The sequence below is a fragment of the Phyllopteryx taeniolatus genome, chromosome 13 (genome assembly GCF_024500385.1).
Source record: "Phyllopteryx taeniolatus isolate TA_2022b chromosome 13, UOR_Ptae_1.2, whole genome shotgun sequence".
Classification (NCBI taxonomy): domain Eukaryota; kingdom Metazoa; phylum Chordata; class Actinopteri; order Syngnathiformes; family Syngnathidae; genus Phyllopteryx; species Phyllopteryx taeniolatus.
Window position 1 is genome coordinate 13220438 of NC_084514.1, and position 11787 is coordinate 13232224.

Below are 11787 nucleotides of genomic sequence, written 5' to 3' on the forward strand. Positions count from 1 at the left end.
ATTATTTTTTTTTTAATGTAGAATTCTTTGATTACCGGGAATGGTGGCCGACCGTGCTAACCGCCATCTTGCCTTCAGGCTAATGTTAGGCAAAGTCAATGTCGTTTCAGCTATTCCGGTTCATGAAACGAAAAGACTTTTAGTTTTCCGTTTGTCTTTGCACACAGTTAGGCAGTGCGAGTTGTTGGTATTTTGTCGGGATCGTTGTTGTTTGACTGCCACTTTTTCATTGTTGTTACCACTGCATCCAAAGTTAACTTTTAGCCCTCATCTTTTCACATCTAACAAGATTGAGAAATGTATAACGTAGCTGATTTCAGTTGTATAGAGAATATAAACCAACAAAAAGGAATATGATTCGGTCTACTAGTCTTTCCGTTTCAAACCCATCTTATCCTCCAGAGCTCAACCTTCAACATGGCTGACAAACAAATACTGATCGCGTTGTTGCAGGGCAGCCAACACAGAGCCTCTTTTGTTTTGCTGTTCAGAAATACTGTAGCTGGCAGCCTAATAGTCGTTTTTCGGGTAGACACAGAGACACAAGTATGAACCTCTTGCACACAACCAAGCGTGTTTATGCACACACAGACCCCCCACCCTCCCCCACCCCAACACACACACATTTGGTCAGTTTGCCGCTTGCTGACTAACCACCTACTCCCCCCCCCCCCCCCCCCCAAAAAAAATTGGAGAAAAAAAAAATCTGTGAGCTCATCACTCTCTCATGCTCCCATTAGTTTTTTTTCTCTTTCCTGGCTTCTCAAAACTGAACCCCCAAACCATCTTCATTGTAATGCAGATTGAAGGATCAAATGGGGGATGGGTGCAGTGGGGGATGGGGAACAAGGCGGATGGTGAAGAGGCTGTGCTTGGTGTTAAGTATGACCTGGCAGCCCTGCTGTGCCTCTGCAGGCAGTCTGGCGTTAGCTTGAGAGGGGGAGGGGTTGCGTATGGGGGGGTTGGGCAAAGACAGAAAAATGAGCTCTTCTAGGGTTATCCCCTTCACACTCGCTCCGTATGCATGACTCAGACATTGCATATCAACTTCTTTGTATCTTCTGGAAATACATTGGACACATTTATAATGCAAGAGCAGAGAATACAATGTATGATTGGAACATAGCAGTGATTTGTCTGGACAAAGCAACCTTATATAACTGAAAATGAACACATCATAATTCATGAATCACATTGAAGTGGAAATTAATGATTGGCCTTCTGACAGTAGCCTTGATGTATTTAGGGGACATTTACACAAGGCTGTAATTGACTGACTTCTTTTTTATGTTTGATCATCTTACAGTTGTTGTGTTTTGGAGCATGCATCAAACTCTAGAGTTTGAAAACATTATTATTTTTTTAACTCAAAATGAAAGTGAAACCCTAAACATTTCCACGTCCATGCTGAAACTAGTGAATGTGTGTTCAGCATAAGGCATGTGCAAGTCCGTCAGACACAAAACAACTATGGCAAGCAGTTTGAGCATTTATTTGATAGCCTACTAATGCACTGAAATGTCATGTAATTCCAATTCCCAACCACTATTTACAAGCAACTGACATGTTTTAAAGTATGATAACTGAGTTACGCGCTTTAGGATCACACATCCTCTATATCCATCCATCCATCCATTTTCTCCTCACTAGGGTCGCGGGTGTGCTGGAGCCTATCCCAGCTGTCATGGGGCAGGAGGCGGAGTACACCCTGAACTGGTTGCCAACCAATCGCAGGGCACATACATATAAACAAACAACCATTCGCACTCACATCCACACCTACGGGCAATTTAGAGTTTTCAATGAACCTCGCATGCATGTTTTTGGGATGCGGGAGGAAAGCGGAGTGCCCGGAGAAAAGCCACGCAGGCACGGGGAGAACATGCAAACTCCACACAGGCGGGGCTGGGGATTGAACCCCGGTCCTCAGAACTGTGAGGCAGACGCTCAAACCAGTTGGTCACCGTGCCGCTACATTCTCTATATATTTGATTTAAAAATCAGATAAGGTTTGTGAAAAAAGCAGCTACAGTTGCATGTGTTTTGAATTAGCTTTTATACCACCAGACACCAGCTTGTGTAAGTATTATTGTTATGTTACGTGTTAATGTAACGTCTCTGTTATGACTGTTCCACTCTGACTTACACTGTTGATGGTGCGCTGCGTCCTCCTCCTGAGATGTCGGCTGGTGGACGAGAATTTGCTCAAAGCCATCCAGAAGTCATTTTCCATGGCCTCTTTGAACTCCTCCCACGCTCAGGTTTTTGCCTCAGCGACCACCAAAGCTGCATTCCGCTTGGCCAGCTGGTACCCATCAGCTGCCTCTGGAGTCCCACAGCCCAAAAAGGTCTGATAGGACTCCTTCTTCAGCTTGACGGCATCCCTTACTGATGATGTCCACCAACGGGTTCAGGGATTGTCGCCACGACAGGCACCAGCCACCTTACGGCCACGGCTCTGGTCGGCCGCCTCAACAATGGAGGCGTGGTCCACTCAGACTCAATGTCCCCCACCTCCCCTGAGATGTGGGCGAAGTCCTGCCAGAGGTGGGAGTTGAAAGTCCTTCTGACTTGGGACTTTGCCAGACGTTCCCAGAAGACCCTCACAATACATTTGGGTCTGCCAGGTCCAACCGGTATCGGACCCAACTCACAACGAGGCGGTGATCGGTTGACAGCTCCGCCCCTCTCTTCACCCGAGTGACCGAGACATGTCCGATGACGCGACCACAAAGTTGATCATCGAACTGCGGCCTAGGGTGTCCTGGGGCCAAGTGCACATGTGGACACCCTTATGTCTGAACAAGGTGTTTGTTATGGACAGTCCGTCACAGAGCACAGAAGTCCAATAACAGAACACAGCTCGGTGTCTCACTGTCATTGCCCATGTGAGCGTTGAATTCCCCCAGTAGAATGAGGGAGTCCCCCCAGAGTGGAAGTGAGTCAAACCCAGTCTCTTGAGAAGACTGGTACCGGAGCCCAGGCTGTGTGTTGAGGTCAGCCTCACTATTTCTCCATCTCTCACACCAGCTCAGGTTCTTTCCCTGCCAGAGAAGTGACATTCCACGTCCCTAAATCCAGCTTCTGTAGCTGGGGATCGGACTGCCTAGGTCCCCGCATTGGGCCGCTGCCCAGCTCACACAGCATTGGCCCCTCCCACAGGTGGTGACCCCATGCTGTGCCCGGCCACCAGGCGCTCATCTTCGAGCCCCACCTCCAGGCCTGGCTCCAAAGGAGGGTCGCGGTGACCCGCGTTTTATTGTCATAGGGGTCTTTGAGCCATAGTTTGTCTGGACCCTCACCTAGGACCTGGTATATTTGTGTGATATATTTGATTTATTGTCCCACACCTCTCTGTAGTGTGTACGTCAATCTCAAGTAACTTGTTGAATGGAATTTACAATACTGTAAATGAATGGTAGGTATGTAGGGAAATACATTCATGCAGGTAACTGATGCCTTCCGCTGCGCAGCAAAATACTCAGCTCAGCTGGTGGAAACAAAAACGTTACGTAGTTTGATTCATTATTGGGTCATCATTTTGCTCCAATTTTCCATTTTGTCCATCTGCCATTGCAGCTGTGTTATCATGGACCATAAATGCAGTGTTTTTTGTTAGTGACCTATTTGTATGCCCCCCACACACACACACACAAAACATACACCAACCCTCTCTATCGCTTGCCCCAATTCCCTCGCTCTCAGCCTCCAATTTTAACACTGTCTCATCACATGGAAATCTCTCAGAGTTCACCAATTCAAAGAGGATGGAGGTTTGTGTCTGTGTTGTTTGCATTTTTTGCTCAATCAATTTTCTTTGTGCAGAAGTGGTTTCATGCAAATATCTTCCATAAATATCTTCTCAGAGGGTTATTTAGGTAAGGCAATATGTGGTAAGGTAGAATATCGATCAATTTCTTATCCTGTTAACCTTGTTCAGGGTTACGGCAGTGGCTGGAGCCTATCCAAGCTGAATGTGGGCAAAAACCACGTGTGCTTGAATTGATCGTGTTGTGGCTGACTGTGCCTGCAGTGTTACACCAACCCAATCTCAACTGGTCTGCTGAGACATCTCCACCTGTTCCGTGACAACTGACCCGCCTGGCCAGTTGAATGTGCACTAACCTCCTGTTCCCTCCTCCAGAGCCAGTTTGGCGACGGTCTTGCTACTGCCTGACGATGATTGCGAGTGATTAAGGATTGATTGGTTGAAAGGGGGCTCGGGGAGGGTGGGGGTTGGTAGTGTGGCGCTGTGGGAAGTTATTTAAAAAATTAGTCCCGTCAGGTTGACCAAAGATTGATTAAAAACCGTCTGGACTATTTTGTCGTACGTGCCCTCCTTGGCAGCATCTGAGTCTCGACCCTGAAGGATAAATACATAACTTGTGATGCAATATTTTTCCAACAATAACTAGAATATCGCTAAACAGCAATTATGTGACAAGTGATATACTGAGAGATAGATATCAAAATATCCCATTGACTAAAGAAGGGAACACTATAAAATGTCTTCTCATTGGTTAGAAAAATTAAATTCACTGTCCATCATCATGTTATCCACAATTCAATGTTAAACTATATCTAGGTCACTATCAATTTAGTGAGAAAATGAGTGAATTATGACAAAATTGCTATTTTTTTTGCTACCCCTAGTTTCCACCGAGTGGAACAGTTCTGTTTGGTTTGTAGAAGTACATGTCAATCCGGCTATTTTTGGATTGGATTTGAACCCCGGTTCTCAGAACTGCGAGGCAGATGTGCTCACCAGTCGTCAACCATCCAGCCATCCGTTTTCTGAGCCCCTTCTCCTCACTAGGGTCGCGGGAGTGCCGGAGCCTATCCCAGCTATCATCGGGCAGGAGGCGGGGCACACCCTGAACTGGTCGCCAGCCAATCACATGCATACAAACAAACAATCATCCGCACTCACATTCACACCAACAGGCAATTTAGAGTCGTCACTTATCCTAGCATGCATGTTTTTGGGATGTGGGAGGAAACCGGAGTGCCCGGAGAAAACCCACGCATGCAAACTCCACACAGACGGGGCCGGGGATTGAACCCCGGGCCTCAGAACTGTGAAGCAGACGCTCTCCGTGCCGCCAGTTGTCAACCGGGCCTCCTATATATATATATATATATATATATATATATATATATATATATATATATATATATATATGTATATATATATATATATAGTTTCTGATATACTATATCTTTGTCTCGTGAATATTGTTGCCTGACATTTTTATTGACATTGTTTTTGTTGTATCTGTTACCACTAAGCAGTATGATTTGATTCAGTCAACAATTTTCAGTGTTTCAGTTGAAAAATAGCCCCAAAATTAAAAAAAAAAAAAAAAGGTCCACAGATATCTAAAAAGCTTCCTGTGTTATGGAATAAGACTCTTTGGATAGATGAAAAGTCAAACATGGTCAACTTGTAAAATTATAGAGAAGGTAAGGAACAGCTCATGATCCAAACCATACCACATCATGTGTCAAACACGGTACTGATTTGTCATGGGCATGCATGGCTGCTAATGGAACAGCGTCCCTTGTGTTTATTGACAATGTGACTGCTGATAAGAATAACAAGGTGAACTGTGAGGTGAAAAGGGCTACACGCTCTCCTCGCATTTAGACAAATGCTCAAAAAAGATAGGAGGGCGTGTCACAATGCAGATGGATAATGAGCCTTAACATACTAGAAGTGAAAGAAAATGAAATGGAAAACTCTTGAGTGCGTCAGTCGCCTGATTTCAAGCCAATAGAGCAGGATTTTTCTTACTGAGACTGAAAGGGAAAGCAGTGAGACCCACAAACAGCCTGGGAGGTGGCTGCAGTGAAGGCCCGCCAGAACATCTCCAAGAGGAAACGTCAGGTTAACGAATTTGGTCATAGCAGGTGGAGACAAAGACCTTACGAGCGGACTGGGAAGACAGAAAAACAAACAAAACCTCAAGAAACTGAAATGATCTGGACTAATGTAATGTAAATGAGCTAAGCCCTCAAGAGGACGAGTGCCTGGCCATCAGCTGCTTGCCATCGAGCCCCAACCTCCAGAGGCGACCCCCAGTCACCCGCGTCCGGGCGAAGGGAAAACTTTGATCCATGTGTTGTCCTCATCATAGTGGGTCCTGAGCCAACTAGAAAAGGAGGAAGGCGACAGCTGATTATTGACCTGAGAAATGCAAATGCTCAACAGGGCAAAGATTGACCAAACCTTTGGCTGATGGAGAAAATCAATTGGAGGTTACACTCGTTTAAGAATTGCAATGGATACACACAAATCACATTGTTCTGGCCAAGGCCTTCCTCGGAATCTCACAGCGAGCGATGACTGTAGTGACCGAGCAGTGATGAAACCCAGTTCAGGTGTAGAAGGATTTCAAACAGACTTGATGTTTGAAAACTTGTCAGCTCCAGTGTTATGGTTTGCAAATAGACATGGCAGCTTTTCCTGTTTGCTTCCACAGTCTGCTGTCAGTGATATTAACTCCTTTGTCTTTTCGTAGAATGGAGTGGACCACAGTAATCCATCAGGAAAGGTTTTTTTCCATTGCCCACGCTGTCACTGGCTACTTTATTAGGCACCCCTGTAAGCTCTAAAGCTGAAAAAACTGCCTTTATAAAAATAGTAACGCTTGAAGTATTTTTTCATCATCATTTTTTTAGTTTGTTGTTGTGTAGAACTGCACCAGACAGCTTTTGACAAGTATTTCTAACACTTTGGTGATGATGGAAACATATTTCAAACGTGTGATGCACTGCTGCAAACTGCATTAAAAGCCAAACATTATCGTCGTTGTAAACGCAAAGTTTTTTTTGTACTTATGGATTTCATATTATTTTGTAGGTGTTCCTTATGCTCACAAGGGTCTTCATCTGGAATAAGGCTATTCTCATGAAATACACTGAGCAAAAATATTAACGCAACACTTTTGTTTTTGCACCCATTTTTCGTGAGCTGGACTCAAAGATCTCAAACTTTTTCAACATACACGAAAGGCCATTTCCCTCAAATATTGTTCACAAATCTGACTAAATCTGTGTTCGTGAGCATTTCTCCTTTGTCGAGATAATCCATCCCACCTCGCAGGTGTGGCATATCAAGATGCTGATTAGACAGCGTGATTATTGCATGGCTGTGCTTTAGGCTGACCGCAATAAAAGGCCACTCTGAAATGTGCAGTTTTGCTTTATTGTGGGGGTCTGGGGGGGTCGGAAAACCAGTCAGTATCTGGTGTGACCACCATTTGCCTCACGCAGTGCAACACATCTCCTTCGCAGAGAGTTGATCAGGTTGTTGATTGTGGCCTGTGGAATGTTGGTCCACTCCTCTTCAGTGGGCGTGCGAAGTTGCTGGATATCGGCAGGAACTGGAACACGCTGTCGTATACGCCGATCCAGAGCATCCCAAACATGCTCGATGGGTGACATGTCTGGGGAGTATGCTGGCCATGCAAGAACTGGGATGTTTTCAGCTTCCACGAATGTAGAGCGTACAGATCCTTGCAACATGGGGCCGTACATTATCATGCTGCAACATAAGGTGATGGTCGTGGATGATTGGCACAACAATGGGGATCAGGATCTCGTCACGGTATGCCATCAATAAAATGCACCTGTGTTCGTTGCCCATAACATACGCCTGCCCATACCATAACCCCGCCGCCACTATGGGCCACTCGATCCACGTTGACATCAGCAAACCGCTCACCCACAAGACGCCACACACGCTGTCTGCCATCTTCCCTGAACGGTGAAAACCGGGATTTATCCGTGAAGAGAACACCTCTCCAATGTTCCAAACGCCATCGAATGTGAGCATTTCACCCACTGAAGTCTGTTACGATGACGAACTGCGGTCAGGTCAAGACCCCCATGAGGACGACGAGCATGCAGATGAGCTTCCATGAGACGGTTTCTGACAGTTTGTGCAGAAATTATTTGGTTATGCAAACCGATTGTTGCAGCAGCTGTCCGGGTGGCTGGTGTCAGACGATCTCGGAGGTGAACATGCTGGATGTGGAGGTCCTGGGCCGGTGTGGTTACACGTGGTCTGCGGTTGTGAGGCCGGTTGGATGTACTGCCAAATTGTCTGAAACACCTTTGGAGAAATGAACATTCAATTCAGCTCTGGTGGACATTCGTGCAGTCAGCATGCCAATTGCACGCTCAGTCAGAACTTGCGAGATCTGTGTTTTAGTGTTTTAGTTTTTAGTGTCTTTTCACACTTGTATGACAGTTAAGAATGTTCAAATGTTAAGTAATCAATTGCCTTACAATTAATGAACAATGAACCCATCCATTTTCCATACCGCTTTATCCTCACAAGGGTTGCGGGCCATTTGAACCCCGGTCCTCAGAACTGTGAGGCAGATGTGCTAACCGGTCGCCCACCGTGACGCGGAATAATGAACCATTTACATTAGTTTTTTTTTAAACAACCAGGATACCAGAACAGATTTTCTTATACAATAATATATATTTTTAGTCATGTTTACCTGTGTTTTTAGACAATATTGTGTATTTTAAGTCATCCATCCATCCATCCATTTTCTGAGCCGCTTCTCCTCACAAGGGTCGCGGGCGTGCTGGAGCCTATCCCAGCTGTCATCGGGCAGGAGGCGGGGTACACCCTGGACTGGTTGCCAGGCAATCGCAGGGCACACATAAACAAACAACAATTTGCACTCACATTCACACCTATGGGCAATTTTAGAGTCTTCAATAAACCTACCACGCATGTTTTTGGGATGTGGGAGGAAAGCGGAGTGCCCGGAGAAAAGCCACGCAGGCACGGGGAGAACGTGCAAACTCCACACAGGCGGGGCCGGGGATTGAACCCCGGTCCTCAGAACTGTGAGGCAGACCCTCTAACCAGTCGCGCACCGTGCCACCTATTTTAAGTCATGTTTACCTTTATTCAATGGATTTCTTTTCCTATAGTGTCCTTTAGCTTGTAACCACATTTCCCAAAGTATCAGCTATTTTTATGAGGTTGGGTTCTGCCACCTACGATGGTCCCCCAGTAAGTGTCCTTTTTTTAGCCTTTTGAAAGTCGGTAGTGGAGCTTACAGTGTTGCCTGAGGTTTTTTGAAGACCATTGTGTCGGGCCTTATTAAGAGGATCACATTTCTTTCTCCAACCTCAGAAGGGGTTGGGGGTGACGACTTCCTGTGACCGTGCTGCAAGCAGCAAACCCTTTCAAAGATAAGCCCAAACAGATGGACCAGACAGAGGTGGAGAATTGACTTTTTCAAATGCTTATTTTCAGTTGAATCCCCCCTTTGCCTTTCCTGTTTACGCCATCACATATTTTGTTATGCTTCTCCTTCCTTGGCTGATGAAGCTGATTTGTTTCTGTGTCATGCAAACTCCCACACATACTATTTTTCCTCTCCTCCTCTGCTATATATTTCTCCTTGGATCTCGCACCTCACTTGCTTTGAACCTGCTCCAAAGTCTAAATCATACATGCTTGTGCTCTGTTGAGATACAGCCTCGACTCTCAGCTCCGACAAGCGGCACAAGCCTTATATCTTCGGACTCTCCGAGGTATGGGACAGAGGCGTCAGATCTCTCTGACTATGACCATCTGGAGAGTGTTAATGAAATCAAGGCAAATCAGACTCCTCAAGCAGTCACTGGCAGGAGCTCAGGGCTCAGGCGGAGAGATAGAATGGAGCAATGGAGCACAGAAAAAGACAATACAAGAGGAAAGGTTTGTTGATTTGTCTCCTTCAAATCAAAACAGATGCGCTGTTAAAGAGGTGGCACTTTTTTCCCCTACCACTCAAGTGATTTTGGCATTTTGTCTCACTGTAGAGCCTGAACGATCAGAAAGGAAGCATTTTGATTGTGAGAAAAGTGAGGTCCCCCCTTTTTCATTGCAAATGGCAGACCGTGAGATGTATGACCACGTAGCAAGGAAGGGCAGAGGGGTTCAGGGTCAACGAGGATGTGTGTACAATTAGCGTGCCGGGTGAATAGCCAAACGTGAGAGTGGGCTATTTGTAATGCTAACCTTTGGCCTCTGGGTTCAAGGATGTCGTAACTACGTTTCCTCTCCCCTGTTATTCGTGTACATGTGCTCTCACATGGGAAATCGGATGCATTTCCCGGTTCAGAGACTCCCCTTAGTCACAGTGTCGTGGCTGACTGGGAAAATAGTGATAATAGTGGAGCAATGAGGTCAACCAGCCCGAGGATGCCCTCTCTCACTCGCTCTCAGCTTCGGCTGACCCAGATTGCATGGAAAGGCTAAAGCGGATCCTGGTCTAGCCCTTACAAGCCCCACAGATCTGAATGAATTCCCTTGGACCTGAATCTGAGCCACACTTTTCTTTTTCTTCCCTATAAGATCTAGGAGTCTATTTTTGTAGACATTGCATCTGAAGATCCTGAGTTTCGTGCAAACACAAGCCTCCCTGAATGTGTTTGACAATTTGGCAGACCGGTCTGCACCAAGCTGGGCGCTCCGGTGCAGCAGAGGGAGTGTTCTTGCAGATGCGCGTGGCGGAGTGACAATTTGGTGGCAGAAAGTCAATCTGAACTTGCGCCTGTTCAAACCACGTCTAAGTAGGAAGAGCTACGCAATTTTGGTGACTTTTATCGGGGCGCAGGAAGACAGATGCCGAGCTTTGTGAAAATATTTACGTTGCCCACAGTTATCGCCAGCTCATTCTGTAAGAGTACCCGCTCACGTTGTCTGTTGCCACACCATGGCCGGAGCAGTGACAATGCTCCACTCGCGCCCGGATCGCTGCGATTACGCATCGTCCTCTCAGGCACAACAAATGCTACCGTGTCGCCACATGTCAAGACTGTTAGTTGCGCCGCATTTAAAGCAGATGAAAGGAGTCGCTTTGCTTGGCAGGGCCTGAAGTTGATAAGTAGCAACGGACATGTGGCGGTGAGCAGCAGTGGACAAATGACGGTGATCTAAAGTGTGGCTGAACTTAGTTAAAAAAAAAAAAAAAAAAAGCAACCAGTCGGCTCAGTGCAACACATGTACGAACCCTAATTCCTGACAAGTTGGGATGTTGTGTAAAACAGAAATAAAAACAGAACACAATCATTTGCAAATCCTTTTCAGCCTGTATTCAATTGAATAATTTTCACACTGATAAACTTCATTCTGCATTGTTTGCAGTTAGTGAACATTTGCCGATACAATGAATCTAGCCGCACAAAGTCAACCCTCCTTGAATATAGTGACTCACTGGGTGACCAAGAACCAAACCACTGTTGTGCAGTTGCTTAACGGCAAAGGTGTTTTTCCTGGAGAAGCAAGAACTTCTCAGAAAAAAAATAAAGTTCACGTAACTTCACCATTGTACATTATATATGACATTAACGCAATTACTTTATCTTTGTGATCTTATTTTGATTTGAGTTCTGAGAGGAAGTAGCCTACTGCAGTATTTGACTACCTACAGATACCCTGACACTAACCTATTCTGGAATTGTCTTTACCTAATACTGGAGAGACTCACCAAGCCGTACCCTGCAATCCAAGCAGGGTACAGCTTGGATCAGCTGAGAAAAAATACGGAATGGGATTGGTAGATATGGATAAAATACGGTATTTGGTATATATACTGTATAAAATAATACCACAAAGACCTGTCATTATGGCAGACTGTACGAAATGTAGAGAGTGCATGTTAGGTGTTTTGTTAAGGGAAGAAAAATGTATTTTTGAACACCAACCTCTGTGTTCTGTATTGTTTTTCATACAGGCTTTCTTTCTCAGCTCATTGAGAAGGATTTTCG

At 45.5% G+C, this 11787-nt stretch overlaps 1 protein-coding gene across 3 annotated transcripts in view; it reads right to left on the reverse strand.

Moving 5' to 3' along the window:
* Nucleotides 1-11787, reverse strand: part of LOC133487871 (uncharacterized) — a 38532-nt gene that overhangs the window by 4767 nt on the left and 21978 nt on the right. The window contains exons 1-2 of one of the 3 annotated variants that reach the window (XM_061795093.1): nt 6230-6279; nt 5795-6152 (exon numbers count right to left, since the gene is read on the reverse strand). In XM_061795093.1, coding sequence (XP_061651077.1) covers nt 5795-5905 — 111 coding nt within the window. In that variant the 5' untranslated portion in view covers nt 5906-6152; nt 6230-6279. Of the gene's footprint in view, nt 1-2146; nt 4905-5794; nt 6153-6229; nt 6280-11787 lie in introns of those variants that run through there. The other 2 variants (XM_061795092.1, XM_061795094.1) reach the window with 2 other exon arrangements.